At 40.9% G+C, this 22,964-nt stretch overlaps 1 protein-coding gene across 1 annotated transcript; it reads left to right on the top strand.

Annotated features, from left to right (window-relative positions):
* Window positions 1-677: 677 nt before the first annotated feature.
* On the top strand, window positions 678-20,753 carry LOC149312185 (cathepsin E-A-like). Its single transcript, XM_089527178.1, has 9 exons — window positions 678-733; window positions 3,130-3,307; window positions 7,566-7,683; window positions 9,439-9,557; window positions 11,519-11,718; window positions 13,490-13,612; window positions 15,051-15,195; window positions 18,860-18,958; window positions 20,562-20,753. Exons 1-9 carry the CDS (start codon window positions 678-680, stop codon window positions 20,751-20,753), a joined length of 1,230 nt encoding a protein of 409 aa, XP_089383304.1.
* Window positions 20,754-22,964: the final 2,211 nt, after the last annotated feature.

Genomic DNA, 22,964 nt, shown 5'->3' with positions numbered 1-22,964 from the left:
TTTCCTGGACTCCTGGGCTCAGCATTCCTCACCATTGCCTATGCTGGCAAGGGCTTTTGGGAGTTGCAGGCCAACAACATCTGCAAAATTCCCTCCCTTGCTATAGATCAAGGCTTCAAGCAGCTTGACATAAGGAGGGCAGGATGTGTTTGTCAATATTAAGGAGCCCTGGTAGTGCAGTGATTAAACACTGGTAATACAGCCATTCACAGCCACAAGGTTGTGAGTTCAATCCCAGGCATGGCTCCAAAGTCCACTCAGCCTGGGATCCTTCCACAGGTTGCTAAAATGAGTACCCCCACTTGTTGGGGACAATTAACTTACACATTGTAAACTGCTTAGAGAGTGCTTAAATGCACTGATAAATGTATAGAAATGCACTTGCTATTGCTATTGCCATTAGAAGAATTTGAGTCAGAACCTCTTGTTGATTTACTCCAAATCATCCAGCAATCTAACATTAAATCCCAATCTGTCCTCTGCCCATCCAGCAGATTCCAGTGTTTACCCAAATCAGTGGTTGCTTCTATAGTACATTACAAATGTCCTGCCAAGTTACTGACCTCCAGGCATTGATTGACCTCATGAACAGCTGTCTGTGTCCCCGTGAAGTATATAAAAAAGGTGAGATCGTTAAGAACAATCAGCCTCATTTTCATTCCCAATCACCCAAAGCCATGAAGGCTTTATTGGCTGCTCTGATTTATATTCCATTAATCACAGCTCTGGTAAGGTAAGAAGAATTTCAAATACTTTGCAGTGTTCTTAGCAATGTCAACTACTTTTCTGTATAAAAGAGCCTTGTTTATTATTTCAGAAAGTTATTTATAGAAGCTCTTGATGTTTGCATGATGCTGAAAAAGATTTCCTATTTGTTGTAGAAAAGGTATACCACCAGACTTTAAACTGTGGGCAAAATCCACCAAGAAGACTTTTCACATAAGTCATACTGAAGTGAATCGGATTTCCATAAGACCATATTCACAAGTCCCATTAATTCCAGTTCATAGGATGTGCATTGATACTAGCTAAGAGTATTTGACAGTGTAGCCCAGTGCTGTCTATTCTGACTGGCAGCATTTTCTGGAAATCTCAGGCAACACTACTGGAGACAGTAGGATATCAGCCCTTTTATAACCAATGTATTCTGAGCACTTCCTCCTTTAGTCTGTATTGTCTGACTATTAGTTTTCTTGTCCAACTTTGAGACTCAAGGAAAAATGAAATATTGTCCGTATCTGCACTGCAGAAATAATGTACTTTGATACCTCTTTAACTGCTATGGCTCAGTGTCATGAAATTCAGGGATATGTAGTTTTGTGAGATATTTATCCTTCACTGTCAAAGAGCTGTGGTGCCACTACAAACTATAGATCCCATAATTCTATAGCATTGAGCCATGGCAGTTAAAGTGGTATCAAATGGCATTAATTCTGCAGTGCAGATGCAGCTAAAGTCTAGAAATCAGAAGCCAGTCTATAAAATAAAACTCCAAAGTAGGTTGCAATAAGTTAATGAAACAAGTTTTTAAGAGTCTTTTAAAACCAAAGAATAAAACGAGGCCTGTGTCATACAGTAAACTCCTTAATAAAATCTTCTTCTGATTAGGCTAATTCCATTAAAATATGGCAGCTTAATCTTATGGTCATTTTAAAAATATCAGACTGATTTTTGTTTTTCTTTGAAATATCAATAGGATAGTTCCCTTTACAGTCTGGAACAGTGAACACCAAGTGAAGTCAACACTGAGAGAGCTTCTGTATTTGTTGGGTCCTTCAATGAGACTCCTTCAACCCCAAAGTGTGGCGAGAATAGTTATGCAGCAAGTAAAACATCAGCTACTACATGGGGTTGTACTGAATTGAAAAGACATAGCCTTGCTAGTCTAGAAAATCAGCATAGAAAGGGATCTAACAGCACCTTTGAGACTTGATAGGTGGTAGCACTAGCTTTCCTAGACTTGAGTCTACTTCCTCGGATGCATGTGGGGTTGAAGGACAGGGTTGCCATTAGTCCGGACCTCCAAACTGGGACAAATGTAGGACAAAATTTTCAAATGTAGGACCTTTTTTGGGGGGGTCCTGCATTTGAAAAAGAGCCTCGCTGAGGGGAGGATTCCTTCTCCGCCTGGGCTCCGTTCTCAGTAAGGACGGAGCCCAAGTGGAGAAGGAATCTGCCCCCAGGGAGGCTTTCTTTTCCCCCTGGGCTCCGTTTTTGCCAACGGAGCCCAGGGGGAAAAGGATCCTCTCTGAGGGGAGGATTCCTCCTCCGCCTGGGCTCCGTTGGAAGCAGCCCAGGCGGAGAAGGAATCCGCCCCCAGGGAGGCTTTCTTTTCCCCTTGGGCTCCATTTTTGCCAACGGAGCCCAGGGGGAAAAGAATCCTCGCTGAGGGGAGGATTCCTTCTCCACTTGGGCTCCGTTCTCACCAAGGACAGAGCCCAGGCGGAGAAGGAATCCTCCCCTCAGGGAGGCTTTTTTTCCCCCCGCCTGGGCTCCGTTTTTGCCAGCGGAGTTCAGGCGGGGAAAGAAGTCTGGCCTCGGCAGGCGAGGCTTCTTTCCCTCCCTCAGCTCCAGCGGAGCCAAAGAGGGGAGGGAAGCCCCCCCGCCAAAGGAGAGGCCTACAGAGGCCTCTCTCTCTTTCCCCCGCCACTGCTGTTGCAGACTTTGCAACAAAGGCCGGGGGCGGGGGAAATCCCGGGGGGCGGGGCCAACCCGGGACGGGACTGTGCAGACCCGCCCAAAACCGGGAAAGCCTATTGAAGGAGGAAGTGGCACATGGTTGCAGTGGAAATGCATCTGAGTCAGGACTATCCAGCTGTCAACCCTTTCCTAAGTCTTCCTCTCTGCAATGGGTCATGGGCAGTTCCCAGATTATAATTCCTTCTGGACTGTTTGCCTTGTGCACTAGTCTGTAGTGATCAGAGACCACTAGCTTCCTGGATTGTGATTTTAAGAATGGTATGTCTTAGGACTTGTGTAGGCCAGAAGAAGAAAATCCATAGGCCAACAGCATTCCCCACCTCAAAACTCTGGGCAAGTAATATGCAAAGCAGGAAAAATAGGGCAACCCCCGGAAATTGGTATCCCACTGTATGCCACACAAAATATGTACTGATATTACTCACTTAGGATCCCTCTAGCTCGATTTAACTCTATCAGAAGAACACTTCGGGAAAGAGGAGAACTGGATCAGTTCTGGAGAGATCACCTGTCGGATGTTTTTGCTCAGAAGTACCAGCATTGCTTCCCTTCAGATATCTTTTTGTCTGCAGGATCTGCAAGAGAAAGACTTTATGATTACATGAATGTGAGTATGTACTTTCATAACAGAACGAGGCAAGCGGGGGGAGGGGGGAAGAGTATACAGATTCCCACCCATCCCCAAAACATTTTTTTTAAAAAATAATATTGCTGGGTGAGCACCTTTAATTTTTATAATACTGCTAGTAGTCCTGAACTTACCAAAAGCAAAAGTAGACAAGATTTGTGCTGAAAATATTAACTTAACAAATTATTCCCTGGATGAAGTGGGGTTTAAAATGTACACAGTGTGTCAGGAACACCTAGCTTTTTACTTCCATGATGGTACTAATTAAAATAAGTAGAACTTTAAATCCCTTAAACTTCAAATTTCATAATTTCATCTGATGCTGCCATGGAATCCTAGTGATATTTACTATGTAATGTGAGAAGGCCTCAGGACTGGGGCATGAATCTTTGGCTTCCTCTATGTCAGGGGTGCAGAATTGCTCCAGACCCAAGATGACCAAACATCCTCCTTTTCCAGGGCATGTCCTACATTTCAATCTTCTGTCCAGGAGGAATTAAAAAAGAAATCCTCCATTCTGAGCATGATGAAAAAGGCCACTGAGTAACAACATGTTTGCTGTTTCCCTTTGAAAAATTTGCCTACTTGGCACTTTGTCCTCACTGCAAATAGGGAGATAGGATGGATCTTTCTGACGTTATTTTTCCCCCAGGATCAGCAGCAGATAACACTTGCCCCCAGAGCTCAGGCTGGGGAGAAAGACAGCAAATGTGTTAAGCAATGGATTGCTCCAGGACAGAATGCAACTGTTGGAAGTGTTTCTTCCTTAATTTCAACCCAAAGGACAAATGAAAAGAATAATTTAAATGTAGATTCAGCCAAAGATTTATTGCTAATAAAGTACAGTTTTTAAGCATTTGTCTTTCTCAGAGTTCTGTAAGTATACTGCAAGCCAACAGGGCATTTTTAATGATGATAAGTTCATCAGAAAAATGCAGACAAGTACATAATAAAACACAGTATATGTAATATAGCTGTAAATAAACCATATGGGATGAATTTATATTTATATTTATTTTGATTTTTTAAAAATATATTTTTCTTGAATGTCCAACATTTTGTGGTGCATTGTCTTCCTTTGCAGTTATGACATCTGGACACCCTGCAGTTCTCAATGTTTCAATTTCAGCAGTGCTAGAAATTTGGGGAACAAAGGAAAAATCATTTTTATTTGGCGATAGACTCTCTCCCCCCCCCCCCCCCCATGGCTACATCCCTGGTCCCCAGCCAGCATAGTATCAAACATTTATGGCACAATAAATTTGCTTTTGAGATACCACAGTACTTTGTTGTTCTGTCTACAGTAGCTTCAAAATGTGGTTTCTTCCCTTTCCAAGAGCATCACTTTCAACATAAATAACATAAATACAGTCACCTCTGTAATCTGAGACCTTTTGTATTGACTTTGGACGAGTCAATAAAACATATGAAACATTCATTTCTAATTAAATAAATTACAAATATCAACCACACATGTGTAGTAAAACAAACGGATCATGTTTGTGGCACTTCAGATCACGTTACAATCTGCAGCAGATGCCAGAAATGTTTTCCCCCTAAAAATAGAATGTGAGACACAGCTCTTCTACTTCATATTGGCTGATATGGAGGTGGGAAGACTGATAAACCTTGGAAGTCAGACTTTATTGGTGTACCAGTTCTCTCATGGTACCTTCTGGATTCGAGATACAGTACTTACAAAATGACAGGACATCTGCGCAATTCAGGCCCAGTTTGTTCAGCTTCAGTATTATGTCAGCTTAGTAAACATGACTTACTGAAACATATTTGTAGATGAATGTAATGGATCTCAAATATGGTTGCCAAGTGTGGATCATCCCTGGCCCTGAGATTCCCAGGCAAAACAGAAGACAAAGGGACAGCTTCTGGTGATATTACGAGGCCAGGACTTGTTATACTGTACATTTGTAGCAGAAATGTTGGTTGCTTACAGCTTTTCATTCAAACGTACACACAGACATATTTTTATGGTTGGAAACTGTACTGGAGATATGCATGTATCTGTGTTTCTTGTCTGGGCTGGGGCTGACCTGATTAAAAATGGAGAATTTGAATCTTTGCCTGGAGGTGATCCAGAAAAACCAGGGACTCCAGGCAGTGCCCTGAAATCTGACAACCCTAATATCATGTACATTTATAACAATGACTAATGATGATGGGTGATGATGATTGTTATTATATCTGACTTTTCTCCTGACTCAAGGAAGCTAAGAACAGGTTTAAAACAATACAAATTGTATGTATGACTGTAATGAGTTCTTCTGAATCCTGTAGGAACTAGAACTTGGATAGTTGTTTTTCAAAAATAACACAACCCAATTACTCCTTGCAGAGTTTAAAATTTATTAGTGCTTTTTAGGTCAGAATCTTCTTTGTGACATATATTAGTTTGGAGATGGGAATTTTACAGCTCTCTAGCAGTTCAGCTGCAGCTCCCAGCAGCCCTTGGTAGCATAGCCAATGGTGAGGAATGTTGGGAGTTGCAACCCAACAAAATCTGGAGGGCCATACAATTCCCACCCCTGCACTAGCACAATGAGATTTTGTGCCAGCATCAGTACATTTTTGAAAATGCACAAGGAGTATCATCCTTCTGTAAGTATGTTGGTGAAGCATAAGATCTTGGCCATAGTTTCTAACCCACTGTCTTTATTAATTGAATTATGCAGCTCATAGCTCATTAATTTTTCATTACCTGGGTGGGACCTCCATAGGATTGATAGGAAAAGAGCATGAAACTTGAAATTCCTAAATCACAATTCCTAAAAATACTTCTCCCCCATCTCACTACTGTTACAGTGGTTGTTCCTAGTACCCTCTGGCTCTTTCCCAAACACAGTTTCATATCAGTGGGCAACAACTGAACAGCTTTGTCAGCTGGCCAAGATGTACAAAATAGACAAGCAGTCTTTTCAAAACTGTAAACTAGAAAGCCAGTGTGGTGTAGTGGTTACAGTGTTGATCAAGGACTTTGGAGATTGACATTGAAGCTCCCAGTGAGCCATGAAATTCACTGAGTGACCTTGGTCTAGTCACATAAGTTTATCACATGGGGCTTCAACCGTTCCCCAGCGCGTTCTAACGGGGGCGCGCAGGGGCGTGCACGGAACGCGATGGGCACCGGATGGGGCCCAAAATGCGACTTTATCGCACGGGGGGCCGCCGCCGCCGCCGCCGCGCGTTCCCATCGCGTCCCAATTCAAAGCATCCCCAGAAATGGCGCCCTCTGGAACCGAATTGGGACGCGTTGAAGCCCCATGCGATAAACTTAACAGTCTCTCAGCTTGATCTACTAAGTAAAGGTGCTATGAAAATAGAGCAGGAAGGAGGAGATCAGGTACAACATCTTGGGATCATTGAAGGAAAGGTGGGATAGAACTGTAACTAATCAGTCAATCAAATGACTAGTGTTGCTTCCCTCTTCCCTGTCTCTTAAATCACTAGAGCAGTTTTTATCTTTGTTCATCCCTCCAAAACTGTTTTCCCAAAAGGGATAATCTCTTTGGTGCTTCCGTTTTGATGATCAGCAAAACAACCTTTGGTGAAAGTTCATTCTGGAAAGGGCTAAGGTGTTGTTGTTGTCATCATTTATACAGCACCATCAGGGTCTTTACATCAGTGGTTTACAATTGTTAATCTGACAGTTTCCTGCCTCCAGATTGCAAATGGTCCACAAAGAAAAGGCAATGACAGTGGGAGAGGAGATTAAGCAGAAGCTGGCTGTTATTCTCTTCCTTAGAGGTCAAAGCAGTGACAGTTGGGATGGATCGAGAGCTATCCTAAAGCTGGATTCAATCCCTCTAAAACAAGCGTAGGGGACCAGACCTTGGAGAAGTTACTCTTTGGGTCCTAACTTCCAAAACCTCCTAGCCAGATTCTGGGAACTGTTGACCAAAAAGTAACATTTTAAAGTTCTGTATTGGGGAGGTGGAGAGAAGGTCTTACGGTATCTAGGGAGTGAAGGCCAACAGCATGGAGTGAGTCCCTTCACAGGAATGGGGGCTTAGGGTTGGCAGTGAGGGTGGGATTGGGGCCAGATATGGAAGCTTTTGTAAGTTGGTTGGAAAGTCTTGGTGGCTCTGGAGCTAAAGGTTGCCTTCACCAGTTGTTTAGATTGCTTTGGCTGGGAGCTTTTCAAAGATATACTTCAGACTAATGAACTGGGTGAGGAATGAATATGGAACTGATGGGTTGTTTCTTCTCCTCTCTCCCACAGGCACAATATTATGGAGAGCTGAGCATTGGCACTCCACCTCAGAAATTCACAGTGGTGTTTGATACTGGCTCTGCTGATTTTTGGGTCCCTTCAGCTTATTGCATCAGTGAAGCCTGTGGTAAGAAACAGTTATACTAGTGGTTCTCAAACTGTTGGGTGGGACCCCACTAGGGAGATCCCTCTTCATTTTCCTTTTTTCAAATCTTTTCTGTCCTGGAGATGGGAGTGGGAGGGGGGGGGGGGAGAGAAAGGCAAGGAAGATGCTTGTAGCCTCTCCCTCAGGGAGGAGGAGAGCTATTTCCTTATACGTAAGATGTTAAAATAGTAATATACATGAATGTGTGAATGAGAATACCAAAGAAAATATTTTTATTCATACACTACATCAGTTGAGGCATGTAGATGTAAAGGGGGGCCGTAAGGGTAAAAAAATGTAGATGTAAAGGGGGTTCATCAGGACAAAAAGCTTGAGAACCGCTGATGTTTCATTACTGAAGTAGACACCACCTTGACCCTGTCAAATTCTGTACTTTAGGGCTTTGCAAGCACAAACTCGAAGAGCCAGGAGTGGTGGGTTTCTCTGTCCCTCTCTGGGCTCCTCCAGATGGGACAAATGTATCAAATGATTGCAATATTTCATTTCTGCAATTCTTGCTTCTGCTTTTAAAAACATGTATCCATACTACACAGTTAAATCATTTGGATACCAATTTAGCAGCCATGGCCAAATCCTATGGAATTCTGAAATGTGTAGTTTGGTGAGGCACTTGGAATTCTCTACTGTAAGTCAGAGTATTGCAACAGAGCAAAAAATTCTTAGGAGATTCCATAGGATGAAACCGTGATAGTTAAATTGGTACCAAAATGCTATAATTATGCAATTTGAATAAATCCAAAATATCCAAACAACATTTCTGTTGTCCTGAGCATTTTTTCAGGGCAATTCTTAACACGAGCAGCAACATGTTATTCCCATCACTGAATGTTTATTTTAAAGTCAAAGACATATCAGAATAAAAAAGTATCTGTTTCTTCTTGTCCTTTTCATAATTTTTCTTAATTTTTAAAGGGTTCTTGTGCTGTGGTGGACCATCAAAATGTAATTTTTGCACAATGACTCTATAAGAAAAAATAAATTGAATGAGGAAAAAAATGCCCTTTAAACCACAGGACCACCCAAGCAAACCACACCCTATTTTTTGAGGGGGAGGCTGCCAAAACCCCCACAAAACCCAGGATAATTAATTTCAGGTTTTCCCCCTGAGTTTTCCTGAAAAATTTGCACTGTTGGCTGTGTGAATAACAGATACGGATAGACCCAGGATAACACAGGATATAATTCTGCATATCTTCAATGTGTTGCAAATACATTTGCATCTTCGACTTCATCTTTATTCACAGTACTGACATGTGAGCGCATCAGAACTTGTTGAGATGCACATAGATGTGATTGCAATAAAAATTAGTGTGAACAACAAATTGGGAATGTGTAAGATTATTCGCATAATTGTGTTGCAAAACAAAATGTATGGATAATCCATTCAGTTGCTTGAAATCGCGATCTGAACATTAGCTCTGCCCTTGGCCAGCCAAAGCCATTCTACTGCCAGAGGCATAAACAGCATCCTGTTTCTCTGAGCAGACTGGCACTTCAGGACTGGAGATGAAACAACACCCCTTTAGGGCAGCAGAACAGGCCAGATGGCACAAAAATCTCTTCCCTCAGAGTATGTCAGTACTGCTCAGCACTCTCTGGTTTGCCACTCAGTGATGACCTGGACTATGCATTATTTAATTTCTTCATTTTGGTGAAGAAAAACGTAAAAGTTAATCTTAAATTGTGAAAAACCAGTAATGGGCTTTGCTTTTACAGGGTTGCATCAAAAATTCAAGTCATTTTTGTCCCAGTCTTACGCACATGGAGGGCAGCCGTTTTTTTTGCAATATGGCACTGGGAGACTCATGGGTGTTGTTGCCAAAGACAAAGTACAGGTAAGAAACCATGTAGGCTCAAACTTGCTGATATAGGCTGTATCTGCAGAGTTCTGATGCCATAACAAACTACCATTCCTAGAATTCCATAGCATTGAGCCATGACAGTTAAAGTGGTGTCAAACCAGATTGTTTCTGCATTGTGGGTGTAGCCATAGTTACAATTTTGAGCCCATTTCCAGCTTGATTGTGGGAGTCTCATTCCACTTCATTCTGAGAATGATCGGTTTGTGAGTGTGGCTGTTCATGTGGTCTGGTTGTACCTCCCTTAAGGATTCCCAAGGAAATATTCAGCAGGAAAACTTCAGACTGCTTCCTAGGCTTGGGTGGAAAGCACAAGATTTCCCAAGAGAATAGCTGTGGTTTCTGTGGTCTATGCTCTTGAAACTCTTTTTAGATTTTTCCCTATTTTAAAATATATAAATAATTTGCTTTTATAGTGCAGTAAATCTGCAGTTTTGACCTATTAACCTTTGAAAGTCACTATTCAGATGCCTTTACTGCATGGGGATGCTTTCCAAAGGTTTCTCTACTGCTTTCTTGTGGTACCACACACCACAGTGTTACTACCACAGTGTTCCTTTTAAAAAATTATTTTTACTTTTTAAAGATAACAGTGTCGTGATAGCCAATGTGATGTAATGGTTTGAGCATGGGACTAGGATTCTGGAGATTAGTTAGATTCCCTGCTCAGCTGTGGAAACCCATTGGGTGACCTTGGGCAAGTCATACACTCTCAGCCCCAAAAAATACCATAAGGGTTGCGAAGGCACACAACAGCAACAATAGTGTAATAGTGCCATGTAATCATGCTGTAATAGAGTTATGATGGTTAGTGAATATAGTATATTTGAACAGGACAAACTGAAACAACCGACTAGTATGACAAGCACTTTTATTTTTCACAAGATGGTTTGGTCTGTTTCCCTTCCCATGACACTTATCTCAGTGAGAAATTTGGCAGGGGTGATTGTGCTATAATAACATGGTGCCATAACAGGCTATATTTTAAACACAGAGAGAGAGAGAGAGAGAGAGAGAGAGGGAGGGAGGGAGGGAGGGAGGGAAGGAGGGAGGGAGATTGAGAGAAACAAACCAGTCACAAAGCACAAGAAGGGGAAAATGGGTTGGTGATAATGGTATTAGTGCAGATGAAAAAGCAGTGCAAATCATCCTATTACAGTACACATGTAACATGGTTGTGATACACACGGTGCCAACAATCAGCTATCATTACAAGTACAGCTGAAGCAGTTTTTGAATGGTGCAACTTGGCATAACATACATGGTGTGATAAGGACCTCAGTGTGCTTTGTTGTGCAGTTGGTCACTGGAAGACAAACATGGAACTAACTGGGCAAGTTGGGTTGTTAAGTAAATCCAAATGTGGAAGGAAATTTCCCATGAATGTGTAGATTGACCCAAATTGCTTTTCCCTTCAAGTATTCTGCATTTCATTAATTTTATATCAGTATATGTATGTGGTAATCAATAAGGTTCTGAAGTGTTTGTGAGAGCTTCCTGGAGTTATTTGGACTTTTCTTTTATGATAACTAAGGGCCCGAACAGACAGCTGAAAATAATGCTGCTTCAGGTCACTTTGGAGGTATGCTGTTTAAATGATGCATGTAATGGCTGGAAGCCACGCCAAAGCCACACTCCAGTCCTAAGGACTGGAGCGCAGCTTTAGTGCAGCTTCTGGCCTCTTAAGATGTGTGTGTCATTTAAACAGCAATACGATAAACATCATCACCATCATTATTATATTTATTTATATCCCACCCTTTCCCCAAAACCGGGACTCAGAGCAGCTTACAATATTAAAAAACAGTATAATTAAAAACACAAAATTGATTCATTAAAATAGAATTAAATGAATATAAATTTGAATTGCCCTGAAGTTAACTATAGTGTGTACACATTTCATATATTTTTTTTCTCTTTGACAAATCAATGAACAGATAAGTAACATTACCATTGAGGACCAAGAGTTTGGAGAGTCTGTCTTTGAGCCGGGCATGACCTTTGCTCTTGCACACTTTGATGGGGTGCTGGGCTTGGGATATCCATCCTTGTCAGTGACAAATGCACGTCCAGTATTTGACAATATAATAAAGCAGCATTTGGTAGAGGAACCTGTCTTTTCCTTCTTCTTGAAGAGGTCAGTATTTTAAAGTGTAAATATGTGGGATGACAGCACAGGAAGATTTCTGGGGAAGTGGTCCCATATAAAAACTGAATGTGGCCATTGCTCTCTGCATACATACAGGGCGAGTCTCGCTTATCTGGAATTTGGAAATCTGAAATACTCCAAAAACCAAAACATTTTTCATGGGTGGCTGAATTACTGACACTTTTGGTTTCTGATGGTTCCATGTCCCCAAACTTTGTTTCATGCACAAAATTATTTAGAATATTGTATAAATTACCATCAAGCTATGTGTACAAAATGTATATAAAACATAACTGAATTTCATGCTTAGACATGGGTCAATTTCCAAAATATCATTCTGTACATAGACACAAATACAGGTATTCCAAAATCCAAAATCAATCAATTAATCAACCCAAAATCCAAAACACTTCTGGTCCCAAGCATTTTATATAAGAGAGACTCAACCTGTACTTCGTTCTCTTTCAATTCAATAGAGAATCCAGCTCACATCCAAACAAAAGGATGAATACCTAAGAAGCTGCCTGACACTGAGCCATGCTATTGGTTTATGTAGCTCAGGATTGTTTTCGCCAGTGGTTCCCAACCTTGGGACCGGATGTTGTTATGCTACAACTCGCATAAGCCCTAGAAATGGCCCTGTGAAGAGTGGTGATGGAATCTGTAGGCCAAAAACATCTGGGAACTCAAGTTTGGAAGCCACTGACTCTACTGGCTGGCAGTACCTGTCTGGGGTTTCAGACAGAATCCATTCCCAGCTCAACTTGAAGATACAGGAGATTAAATCTTGGACTTTTTAGGATTAGAAACTTCTTTATGACTGAACACTATATGTCACTCCTTCTCTGTAGAAAAGAGAAAAGAAGGGAAAATTTTCAAAGGTTTGTGGCAAGTGGGAAGTACCTACCAGACTTCCTCCATGGATGGTCCCCTGGTTTGGCTCCAAGTATGACTGGGTTAGTGATGGTTTAAATTTCACAGAATCATACATTCAACTCCACACTCTGTATACTTTCTGAGCTACTGGAGCTACTGGAGAGCTTATGACAAGTCAGGTATTGAATCAATATCATGCCAGGCCCACATACTTATACACATGAAAGTGTTGAGGTTCTGGGCAAGGTGGCTGTGTCTCTGTCACCATTGTAACGAAGCCGTCCTTCCTACCATCTCCTCACCATTTCAAAGTAGTCTCAACTGGGGTTCTAGTACTGGGACAACTAGGATGCTGCCAGTTTATTTGATCATGGGATAACAGGAGTGTCTATCCAATCTGGTATACTTTCTAATTAATTAATTTTTGGCTCAGTGACACAGCTTCCTTAACCATCTTAAGCAGGTATGGGCAATGTATGGCAGTTGAGATGTTTTGGATGTCAACTTCCTGAAGTTGTAGCTACTATGGCTAAAAGTAAGTAATTATCGGAATTAAGAGTCTACCAGGATAAGTTGATTTTAGACTTGATGACCCTGGTACCCAACCTAAATTTTATGCTAATCTGCCATAGGAGATTAGATTTATTCTAATCTCCTCCCGAGGGTGGATAACAACAACAACAAATCCATAGGTTCATGGGGATAGTTTCTCTCTTTTTAGGTTCAGGGGGATAGTTTCTCTTTTTTAAAGACTAGAACTTCTGAAGATCTCAGACAAACATAAATAGCTGACATGACAGAACTGAAACTATTAAATTTCATGTCACAGGTGAATTGGATCTTCTGCTTCTCACAAGTCAATGTATTTCATCTTTTTTTTTAGAGGCGATGACATTGAGAATGGGGGTGAATTGATTTTGGGGGGCATAGACCATTCCCTCTTTACAGGCTCCATTCATTGGGTTCCTGTCACTGAGAAGAGTTACTGGCAAATTCATATTAACAGGTAAGTTCATTTAAGATAAAACCTTGGGGAGGGAAAGTAGAAAAGAAAATATCTCCTGATCTCCAAATATGTCAGCCATTATTGATGTATAAATACTGTCATCAGACACAAGAGTGAGGACTGGCCTTGATATGGCCTTGTGATGTGTAGGGGAGGGGGGGGGGAGATGGATCAAGGCTCTGAGATGGAAACATTTTAAAGCAGCTTTCAATGCATTGGTTTTATATGGTTTTCATCATGCCATATTTATATTGGCCAGAACCCTATTGGGATATTATGGTAGTATAAATTGTGGTTCTACTTTCTCAGAAGCTGCATAAGAATGATCCCTTGCCCAGCCAATTGTTCTGCAAGCATACACACACATACATTATTCTGACTTATACTTATCTGAAAGTAAATCCCTTTGGAGCCAGTGGGGGTTATTTATGAGTAAATGTGCCAAGGAAAGTGTGCAAAACAAGAACTGATACCTGTGTAGTGCAGAGGTCCATTTAACCTTTCCCAGACCCCCCTTTAAAAAGGTTTGTATCCATAGTGAAAATACTGAACAAGCTTATGGTTGAACATAAAGAAAACAAAAATAATGACCACAGAAAATTTACACAGATTCAACCTAGACAATAAGGAAATAGAAATAGTAAAAGAATTTTCATACCTGGGATCAAATATTGATCAGAACAGGGGTTGCAGTCAAGAAATCATTAAAAGACTAAGAACGTGTGTGTGTGTGGGGGTAGCTATGAGAGAACTAGAAAATATCCTAAAATGTAAAGACATACAACTGAGCACAAAAGTTAGAATCAGACAAGCCATTGTATTCCCCATTACCATGTATGGATGTGAGAGCTGGGCAGTTAAGAAAGCGGATAGGAAGAGAATTAATTCATTTGAGATGTGGTGCTGGAGAAGAGTGCTGAGGTTACCATGGACAGCCAAGAAGGCAAAGAAATGGGCCCTAGAGCAGATCAAACCAGAAATATCTGTGGAAGACAAGATGACTAGACTGAGGCTGTTGTACTTTGGCCACATCATGAGAAGGCATGACTCACTGGAAAAAAACAATAATGCTAGGAAAGGTGGAGGGAAGCAGAAAGAGAGGAAAACCACATGCTAGATGAATGGGATCTATTAAGGAGGTCATGCGTATGAATTTGCAGGACCTGAGCAGAGCAGTAGCGCATAGGGAGTCTTGGAGATGTCTCATCTACAGGATCACCATGGGTCGAGATCGACTTGAGGGTGGATAACAACAACAACAACAAATCCACATTGAATGCTTTAAAAAATGTGTTATTTATTCTTTTATTTACTTCCACAATCAGTATATTCCCCATGCAATTTGTTTCAAGAATATTAATCTTGACATCTGTACTTTTTGTTTTCTCTCTCTCTTCCACTGTCTCCTCCCATCCTTGGCCTTCTACAATAAACACAGTGTGAAAATCCAAGGACATATCACATCATGTCATTCTGGCTGTGAAGCCATTGTTGATTCAGGTACTTCTCTCATTACTGGCCCAATTCCACAAATTATAAGACTGCAAGAAAGTATTGGAGCCGTCCCGACTCGAACTGGAGAGGTAAACATAACTGCATGATGTTGGTGCACTGAGAAAAAACAAACAAGAGGTGTTGACTGGATATTGTCAATCTTTACTTATTTAAACATTTATGTCCCACCTTTTTGTCCCCTATGGCACTCAATGCTTCTAACAACAACAAAACTGAAATAAAAAATAAATACAATTGAAATATAAAAAGATTTAAAATACAACCAACAACAGATGAATTAAAATAATAATAAAACATTCTCCTTTAGAAAACCCAGCCGAATTACAAAGGCCTGTTTGAAAAAGAGTCCAGCAACACTGGCAGACCCAGAAACACTGTGGGGTGGTAGGAACAGCCTAGTCCCGCCAGCAGCTGCTGGTTCATGAGGAAAGTATTAAAAATCATCCACACCAGCTGTCAAATGTACTAGATACATCACTGGCTTGAGCATTGGACTCAGTTGGTCTCATTGGAGACCAGGGTTTAAATACCCACTCAGGCACAGAAACCCACTGGGTAAGCTTGGTCCTCTCATCCTCTGTACTATAGTACTATAGTATTTTGGGATTTGTAGTTTTGTGAGGTATTTAGCCTGTTCTGCTCTGGTGTCACAACAAACTACAAATCCCAGGATTCTGTATCATTAAGCCCTGGCAATTAAAATAGTGCCAAACTGCATTATTTCTGCAGTGCAGATGCAGCCCTGGTCTCCTGGAGTCCTAGAGGCCTTTTACAGTACACAAGTAGAATCATACAATCGTAGAGTTGGAAGAGACCGCAAGGGCTATCCAGTCCAACCCCCTGCCATGCAGAAAATTTAAATCAAAGCATCTCTGACAGATGGCCATCCGGCCTCTGTTTAAAGACCTCTAAGGAAGGAGACTCCACTGCACTCTGAAGGAGTTTGTTCCACTGTCGAACAGCCCTTACTGTCAGGAAGTTCCTCCTAATGTTGAGGGGGAAATCTCTTTTCCTGCAGTTTGCATCCATGGTTCCGCTTGTTCCCTCCTCAACATGACACCCCTTCAGATATTTCAGCAGGGCTCTTAACCTTCTCTTCTCCAGGCTAAACATCCCCAGCTCCCTAAGTCTTTCCTCATAGGGCATGGTTTCGAGACCCTTCACCATTTTAGTCGCCCTCCTTTGGACATGCTCCAGTTTCTCAATGTTCTTTTTGAATTGTGGCACCCAGAACTGGACACAATATTCCAGGTGGGGCCTGACCCGAGCAGAATATAGTGGCACTATTACTTCCCTTGATCTAGACATTATACTTCTATTGATGCAGCCTAGAATCACATTGGCCTTGTTAGCTGCCACATCGCATTGTTGACTCATGTTCAAGTTGTGTCTTATGTATAACTTGTGTTAACTTTAATTGCCTCCTGTGTAATCCTTGGACTTGTAGTTCAGTGAGCACTAGAATTCTCTAGCTGAGAATGTGAAATACTCTTCCCTAAACTACAAATCTCAGGATTCCATAAAATGTTGCCATGACAGTTGAAATGGAATTGTAGCATTATAACTGTATAGAATGAAAGACTTCCAACACTCAAACTTGTACACCACATTTCCTTTTATATAAATATTGTTATTGTTGTGTGCCTTCAATATGTTTTCCACTTATGGTGAGCCTATGACAAACCTATCATGTTTCTTTTTTACAAGATTTGTTCAGAGGTGGTTTATATTTGCCATCCTATGAGGCTGAGAGTATGTGACTTGCCCAAGGTCAGCCAGTGGGTTTCTATGGCTGAGTGAGGATTTAAACCCTGGTCTCCAGAGTTGTAGTCCAGCAATCAAACCATTACAATACTCTGGCTGTCTTATGACTATTAGGTATTAATAAATATATAGGATTTATCATTCCATAAGACTTTGGTCATATATATTTCTTGTCTTCTATCTGGGCTATGGAATAATCTGGACCAACCCAGTTTCTTAGGTTTCTGTATATGTATCTGAGAGTTAGGTTCCTGCAAGAGCTCATAGTTTTGAATGGTGGTTTCATCTAGTAGCAACCTAGCTTTGAGAATGCTTAAACTGGGCTTTAATGTCCAGGATGTTGTTAATTATTTGTTAATTAACGTTGTTAATTATTAATTAATTATTTGACCAAGCAGATTTCATAATTCATAATTAAACACCTCTTTTTGAGTGCATATGGTTTTTGATTGGGGGACACTGCCCCCTTGTGACATATTGTGGGGCTGTAACCCTACTGATCTGGATGTGCATTCCATTGAAATATTTAAGACTGGGTTATTATTCAAACAATGTGTTCATTATATTCGCATCTTGTCTTAGTCATAAGATCTTGGGTGGCATACAATAAAATAAATGTAAACATTTTAAAATTTTAAATTAAAACAATAAAAGATAAAAGCTTTAAACAACACAACAATTTAAAATTAATCAAAAGCCTTCAAAATCCCTGTACCCATAGTCATTGAGTAAAATCATTATGATAAAAAACATCATAAATAAGTATTTGAGTAAGTGTCAGGGCTGGATTAAATTTTGATCTGCACTGTCTCTTCCATGCTCAGCTATTTGAAGAAAAATAAAATAAACTTAAGCTTGCACCTATTAAATTTAACCACCCTCTATTCCATTATTTATTGGTTATCAACAGTGATATGTGACCCTTCATTTAATCACCTATATTGATTGGCTGTATTGATTGGCTTAAACTAAAACGTAATTTCTAGTGTGGCTAGAACTGAAATAAAGTAATGTCTAGTGTCTCCACTAAATCCATAGATTTAAATGCTGAATGGTAAGCTGACACTTATAGAAATTCTACTAATTATCTAGTCTACTCTAGATGGGACAAGCAATTGGAGTTATACCTGTGTTTCCTGTTATCTATTGCCTGTTCAGTTTTGTATCAGCATCTCTAGACTCTGATAATCAGATAGATAGAGCAGCCATTTTCTTCCTTTGCATTTCCAGTTTGGTACAATGGGCTTTGCATTTGACCCTGTGCTACTCAGGAGGCTGGGGAAGGCCGAGACTGAGTCCTACTAGAAAATATTGTATTGTTGCATTTGTTGCAGGATCCTTCACATGTACTGGACTACAGCTTCTATCAGCTCCAGATAGTGTCATTGATGGCCTGGGATAACAGGGGTTGTAGTTCAAAATATCTGAAAGATACCAAGGACCCATTCACACTTCAAAGTTATGGCATTATTTTTCCACTTTAAGTGCCGTGGTCCCATCCTATAGAATCCTGGGGCAGGTAATCTGGTGAGGCACTAGAGCTCTTTGGCTGAGAATTTAAATGTCCTAAATTGCAAACTGCAGGATTCCATTGGATGAAACCATGGCACTTAAAGTGGAATAATAGTGCTATAATTTCATAGTGTGAATGTACCCCAAATTGCTGGGACTCGTCTACAAGTTGTGGTATCTGTTCAGAGGCTTATAGGAGTGTGTGTAGTGTTACCTCACATGAAATCTCTTACTGGCTGTTAGTGATAATGTTCAAAAATGGGCCAATAATTATCAGAGGCAATATGCCTCTGGTTACTAGAGATAGAAAGAGGACAAATAGCATTTCCATCACCATGATGCTCTGTTTGTGAGGTTTCTAGATATACAAGGCTAATATGGCATTTCACAGATGGATATAAATAGGAGAAAAAACAACAGACTTCAATTCAATTAATAAATGGATTTACATTACAGTTTCTTGTAGATTGCAGAAGATTATCCAGTCTTCCCCCAGTAACTTTTTCTATTGGAGAGCGAGATTTTACACTAACTGCGGAGCAATACATAATCAAGGTATGTATCTTTGTTCTCAGGGGTTTCATTTGCTGAACAACTCAAAAGACACTAGTGCTATGTCAGATTTTCACACTTTGGAGTTTCAATACAGAAAACGATTTTCATGAGTATGAAAAGCCCCCAAGAACCTCCCCTAATCCCACTACAGGTTGCAGTCCCAATATGCTTCTTCTTCATGCTCCCCTTTTGTTCTTTGCTAAGTGATCTCAGCAACATGGGGATATTATAGCAAACACAATGAAATCAGAGCATTACAGTTACTCAGATTTGTACCCATGATGTTAGCCAAGACAAATGATGCCCTTCCATTTTCCCGTTTGTAGAAGGTGAAAAAAGACAGAACATGTTTCAGTTCTCCAGGCAACTATGTAGTGCTCCCTGTCTTCTTGCTCAGCACTGATAGTTTCATTGCCCACCAGCCCTTTGCAGCAACAATTCCACCCTTATCCTTTTCAACTGACATGATTATGAATGGCTAACTGGAGAATGATGTGGATGAAAAAATACATTTAGAGGATTTTCTAAATGCAAATTTGCCAGCTTTGCCCTAGCTTTGAACATGGGCACAGGTAGTCAAGGACTAGAAGGAAGCACAGATGTGATGACAGATGGCCAGGATGTCAGGCATGGAATGAGAGAGATGAGGATCAAGGATCCAGAGGGAGGAGACATTGTTGGAGGCCATGCTCATGGTGAAATGGCTTAATGAAGAGCTGAATTATCCGCAAGAGACTGAAAGGCTGTTGACCTCATTCGAGACCACATCTACTACCTTACAAGACCCCATTGGAACTAAGGCACTTGGATGGATAGCATCCACATTGAGATGCATATCCATGCAGTGTGATTTCGGATTTCCTACGGATTCTGATGTGCATCTGCATGTGCAACTCTATCCCTGTTCTACCCCATCAAATGAACCAAGTACAGCTGAACTGGGGGGGGGGGGATACAGTCCTTATAGCAGAGAGAACACATTGGGTGACATTCTGTTAGCAAAGTACACATATATGTGTGTATCTTTTTGGCTAGGGCACAGGGGGTTCTTTCTAGGACTTTGGGCTCCACAAAAAAACTTTTCTTTGAGGTTTTGGATAGGTCATAAGCCCCTGCTGTTTACCAGGGGAGGGGAGGTTAAATGGGAGGAGCACACCAGATGATGGCAGAGGCAGTAGGGCTGAGCTCTGAGGGGAAGGAAAAGGAGGAGGGGTGCATTCCCTATGTGAATGCCCCCCTTATTTCTTTCCTCTTCTGAGCAGAGGTCAGTTGCTTTTTTCTTGTCCGAATTGCATCTTTCCTCCTTCGCCTCCTCACCTGTAAACAGCAGCAGCTAAGGCTGCTGCAGTGGGGAAAAGACATAGAATTGAATTCTAGCTTGAAGTAGGTGATCGGTCATTATCACATTTCCATACCACTGGCCTCCTTGGGAGAAGTTCATACCTTTTAGAAAAAAGTATATGAAAATCTTTTTGAAAGGGTCAGGCATATTTGTTTGACAGAGGCCAAATTGCTCACACAACGTACATTTCTATTAGAACCAGCACTCATGGAAATACATCACTCAATAAAATGTGGGTTTTTTTCTTTCTTTCTGTGACAGGAATCTAGCAGAGAAGATGATTTGTGTCTGAGTGGTTTTCAGGCTATGGACCTCGGCAGCCGCAGCAAGCCTCTGTGGATTCTGGGAGATGTATTTATGTCTGCATTTTATTGTATCTTTGATCGTGGGAATGATAGAGTTGGGTTTGCAAAACCTGCTGCTCATACAACAAAGAAGTTTCAGAGGGTGTAAAAGCTCATTGATAGAAACTGGCATAACGTTAATAATCCTGTCCTGTATGCAGTTCATGAAAGTAATTCTAGATGGGTTGAGAGGGAAGAAAGTGAAGAACTCCTGTAGTGGATTCTCACTGGAAGGTCAGCTTTTGTAACAAATTCCCACTGGAGTGCCTTTATACATTAAGTATACATTTTTTATTCAATCAATTAAATGAGTGTTCAGCAAGGACCATCACCATAAAACCCCTCAATGAAATACGTAAGAGTTAAGCCAGGTGGTCTAATCCTATGAATGTCTACTGGAAAGTATATGTGTAAAGGACAACAGCCATAATTATAGTCCTACATTCCAAAGGTAAGGATGTTCTTCATTTGCTGCTGGACTGCAGCTCCCATCAGCCCCAACCACCATAGTCAGTGGTAAGGGGTGGTGGAAGATATAGTCTAGAAACCTTTGAAGACCACATTTTCCACCCCTTGGTGGGAATAATTGCCACTGAAGTCAATGGATCTACTTCTGAGCTGATATGTTAGTCTCTTGAGGGATTTTTCTCTATGAATCGAAGGTTGTGTTAAGTCTGGTAGCTAATTAGTGGAAGTGGACACTTAACCAGGGTTTGCCTAGCTCTTCTCTACCTGTCTTGCTTGCTTTCTGTCAGGCGTGACACACTCTTTCAGACACTACATACACTTTAGAAGTAAGACAATGCTTATGGAAACCAATGTTGGTTGTGATTGTGTGTCTTCAAGTTGTTTCCAACTTATGGTGATCCTATGGATTTCTGGGACTGAGAGAGTATGATTCGCCCAAGGCCATTCAATGGATTTCCACAATCAAACCCTGATTTCCAAAGTCGTAGTCCAGTGTTCAAACTCCTATACCATGCTGGCTCACTCAATGTTCTGTATGGTACCTAAATTTTCTGGCAAACAAGTGAAGGGAGCTTCCTTCAGTAGTGGGCCAAACCTGGTTTTAGAAACAGAATGACAAGATATGCATAATAATTAGGTGGGACTCCTGGTGTGTCTAAATTAGAACAACTCTTTGTGGTGCCTTGCAGATGGGTGGGGCACTCATGACTTTAATTCAATGCCCACATACAGAAGAATAATTCTCAGATTTATTTTTGAAGAAACCTACACAGGATGGCATCACCCCCAATTCTGAATACTGCACCACTCAAAAATGTATTTTGCAAAGGTATTGTATGCTCAGAGCCATCATGACTCCAAATGATACTATAAAATTTGATTTTCTCATCTTATGTTTTTAGAACCAGTTCTGGATCCAAATGTGCAAGTGGATTAAACTTATTCAAGGAACTGATCTTTGGGACTGTCCTTTTTAACTTTGTTCAAATTTGCTTTCTGTTGCTTGCCAGCCAGTGTGAAGTTTATTTCAATCCCAGTTACCAGTAAGAAGAGATGATTTTTGCTACAGTTAGGCTTATTAAAAAAAACTTTCATTGGCACTGGTGGGTTTTTAAATTAAGATTGATTGGTGTATTCCAGGGGGTGATGGAGTAGAAAAGAGGGCCATAGGCTGGATGGAGAACCTGGAGAAAGAAGTTTCATAAGTGTGCCTGCTTCAATCACAATGTCACAATGGGGATTAAAATAATTGTTAAAAGACCGTCAGGGCTAAATTCTGTTGTTAGTCCTAGCTAGAGAAGACCCATTGCATCAGTGGATTTACCTATGTGTAGACTCAACATTCAGCACTTGAGTGAGTGGATCTATTCTAGTTAGGTCCAACCAACATGATGCCAGCCTCAGTTTCTTGAATGTGGTCAGCCTAACACACATTCTTCTCCCTATCTGCATCATATGTTTACTGGTTCAACTTGGACTGACACCTGCTCAGAAAAATTCTGTCAAGGTAGGTTTAAACCTTTCTGAACTGTTTTACCAAAATAAAGGCATTCAGAGCATTTGGTCGGCAAGGTCCTAGACTGCTGCCACACTGCAGAATTAATACAGTTTGACACTACTTCAACTGTCATGGTGCCATCCTACAGAATCCTGGGATATGTAGTTTGTTGTGGCACCAGAGCTCTCTGACAGAGAAGACTAAATACCTCACAAAACTACAAATCCTTTAATCCCATACCATTGAGACATGGTAGTTAAACTGGTGTCAAACTGCTTTATTTCTGCAGTGCAGATGCAGCCCTAGTGTAGCTTGCACACCTTTGTTCTGAGGTGAAGAGTTAAAACTAATAAA

Source organism: Sceloporus occidentalis, unplaced genomic scaffold, assembly GCF_023333645.1.
Source record: "Sceloporus occidentalis isolate IW3139 unplaced genomic scaffold, rSceOcc1.0.p SCAF_5, whole genome shotgun sequence".
NCBI lineage: Eukaryota > Metazoa > Chordata > Lepidosauria > Squamata > Phrynosomatidae > Sceloporus > Sceloporus occidentalis.
Note: the sequence above shows the minus strand (reverse complement) of the source record. Positions and strands in the feature narration are given on the sequence as shown.

Coding starts and splice junctions, on each gene's coding strand:
- LOC149312185 (XM_089527178.1), top strand. CDS start 678: ATGAAGGCTTTATTGGCTGCTCTGATTTATATTCCATTAATCACAGCT. Junction 15,196..18,859: donor TCCCGACTCGAACTGGAGAG/GTAAACATAACT, acceptor TTTACATTACAG/TTTCTTGTAGATTGCAGAAG. Junction 18,959..20,561: donor CGGAGCAATACATAATCAAG/GTATGTATCTTT, acceptor TTTCTGTGACAG/GAATCTAGCAGAGAAGATGA.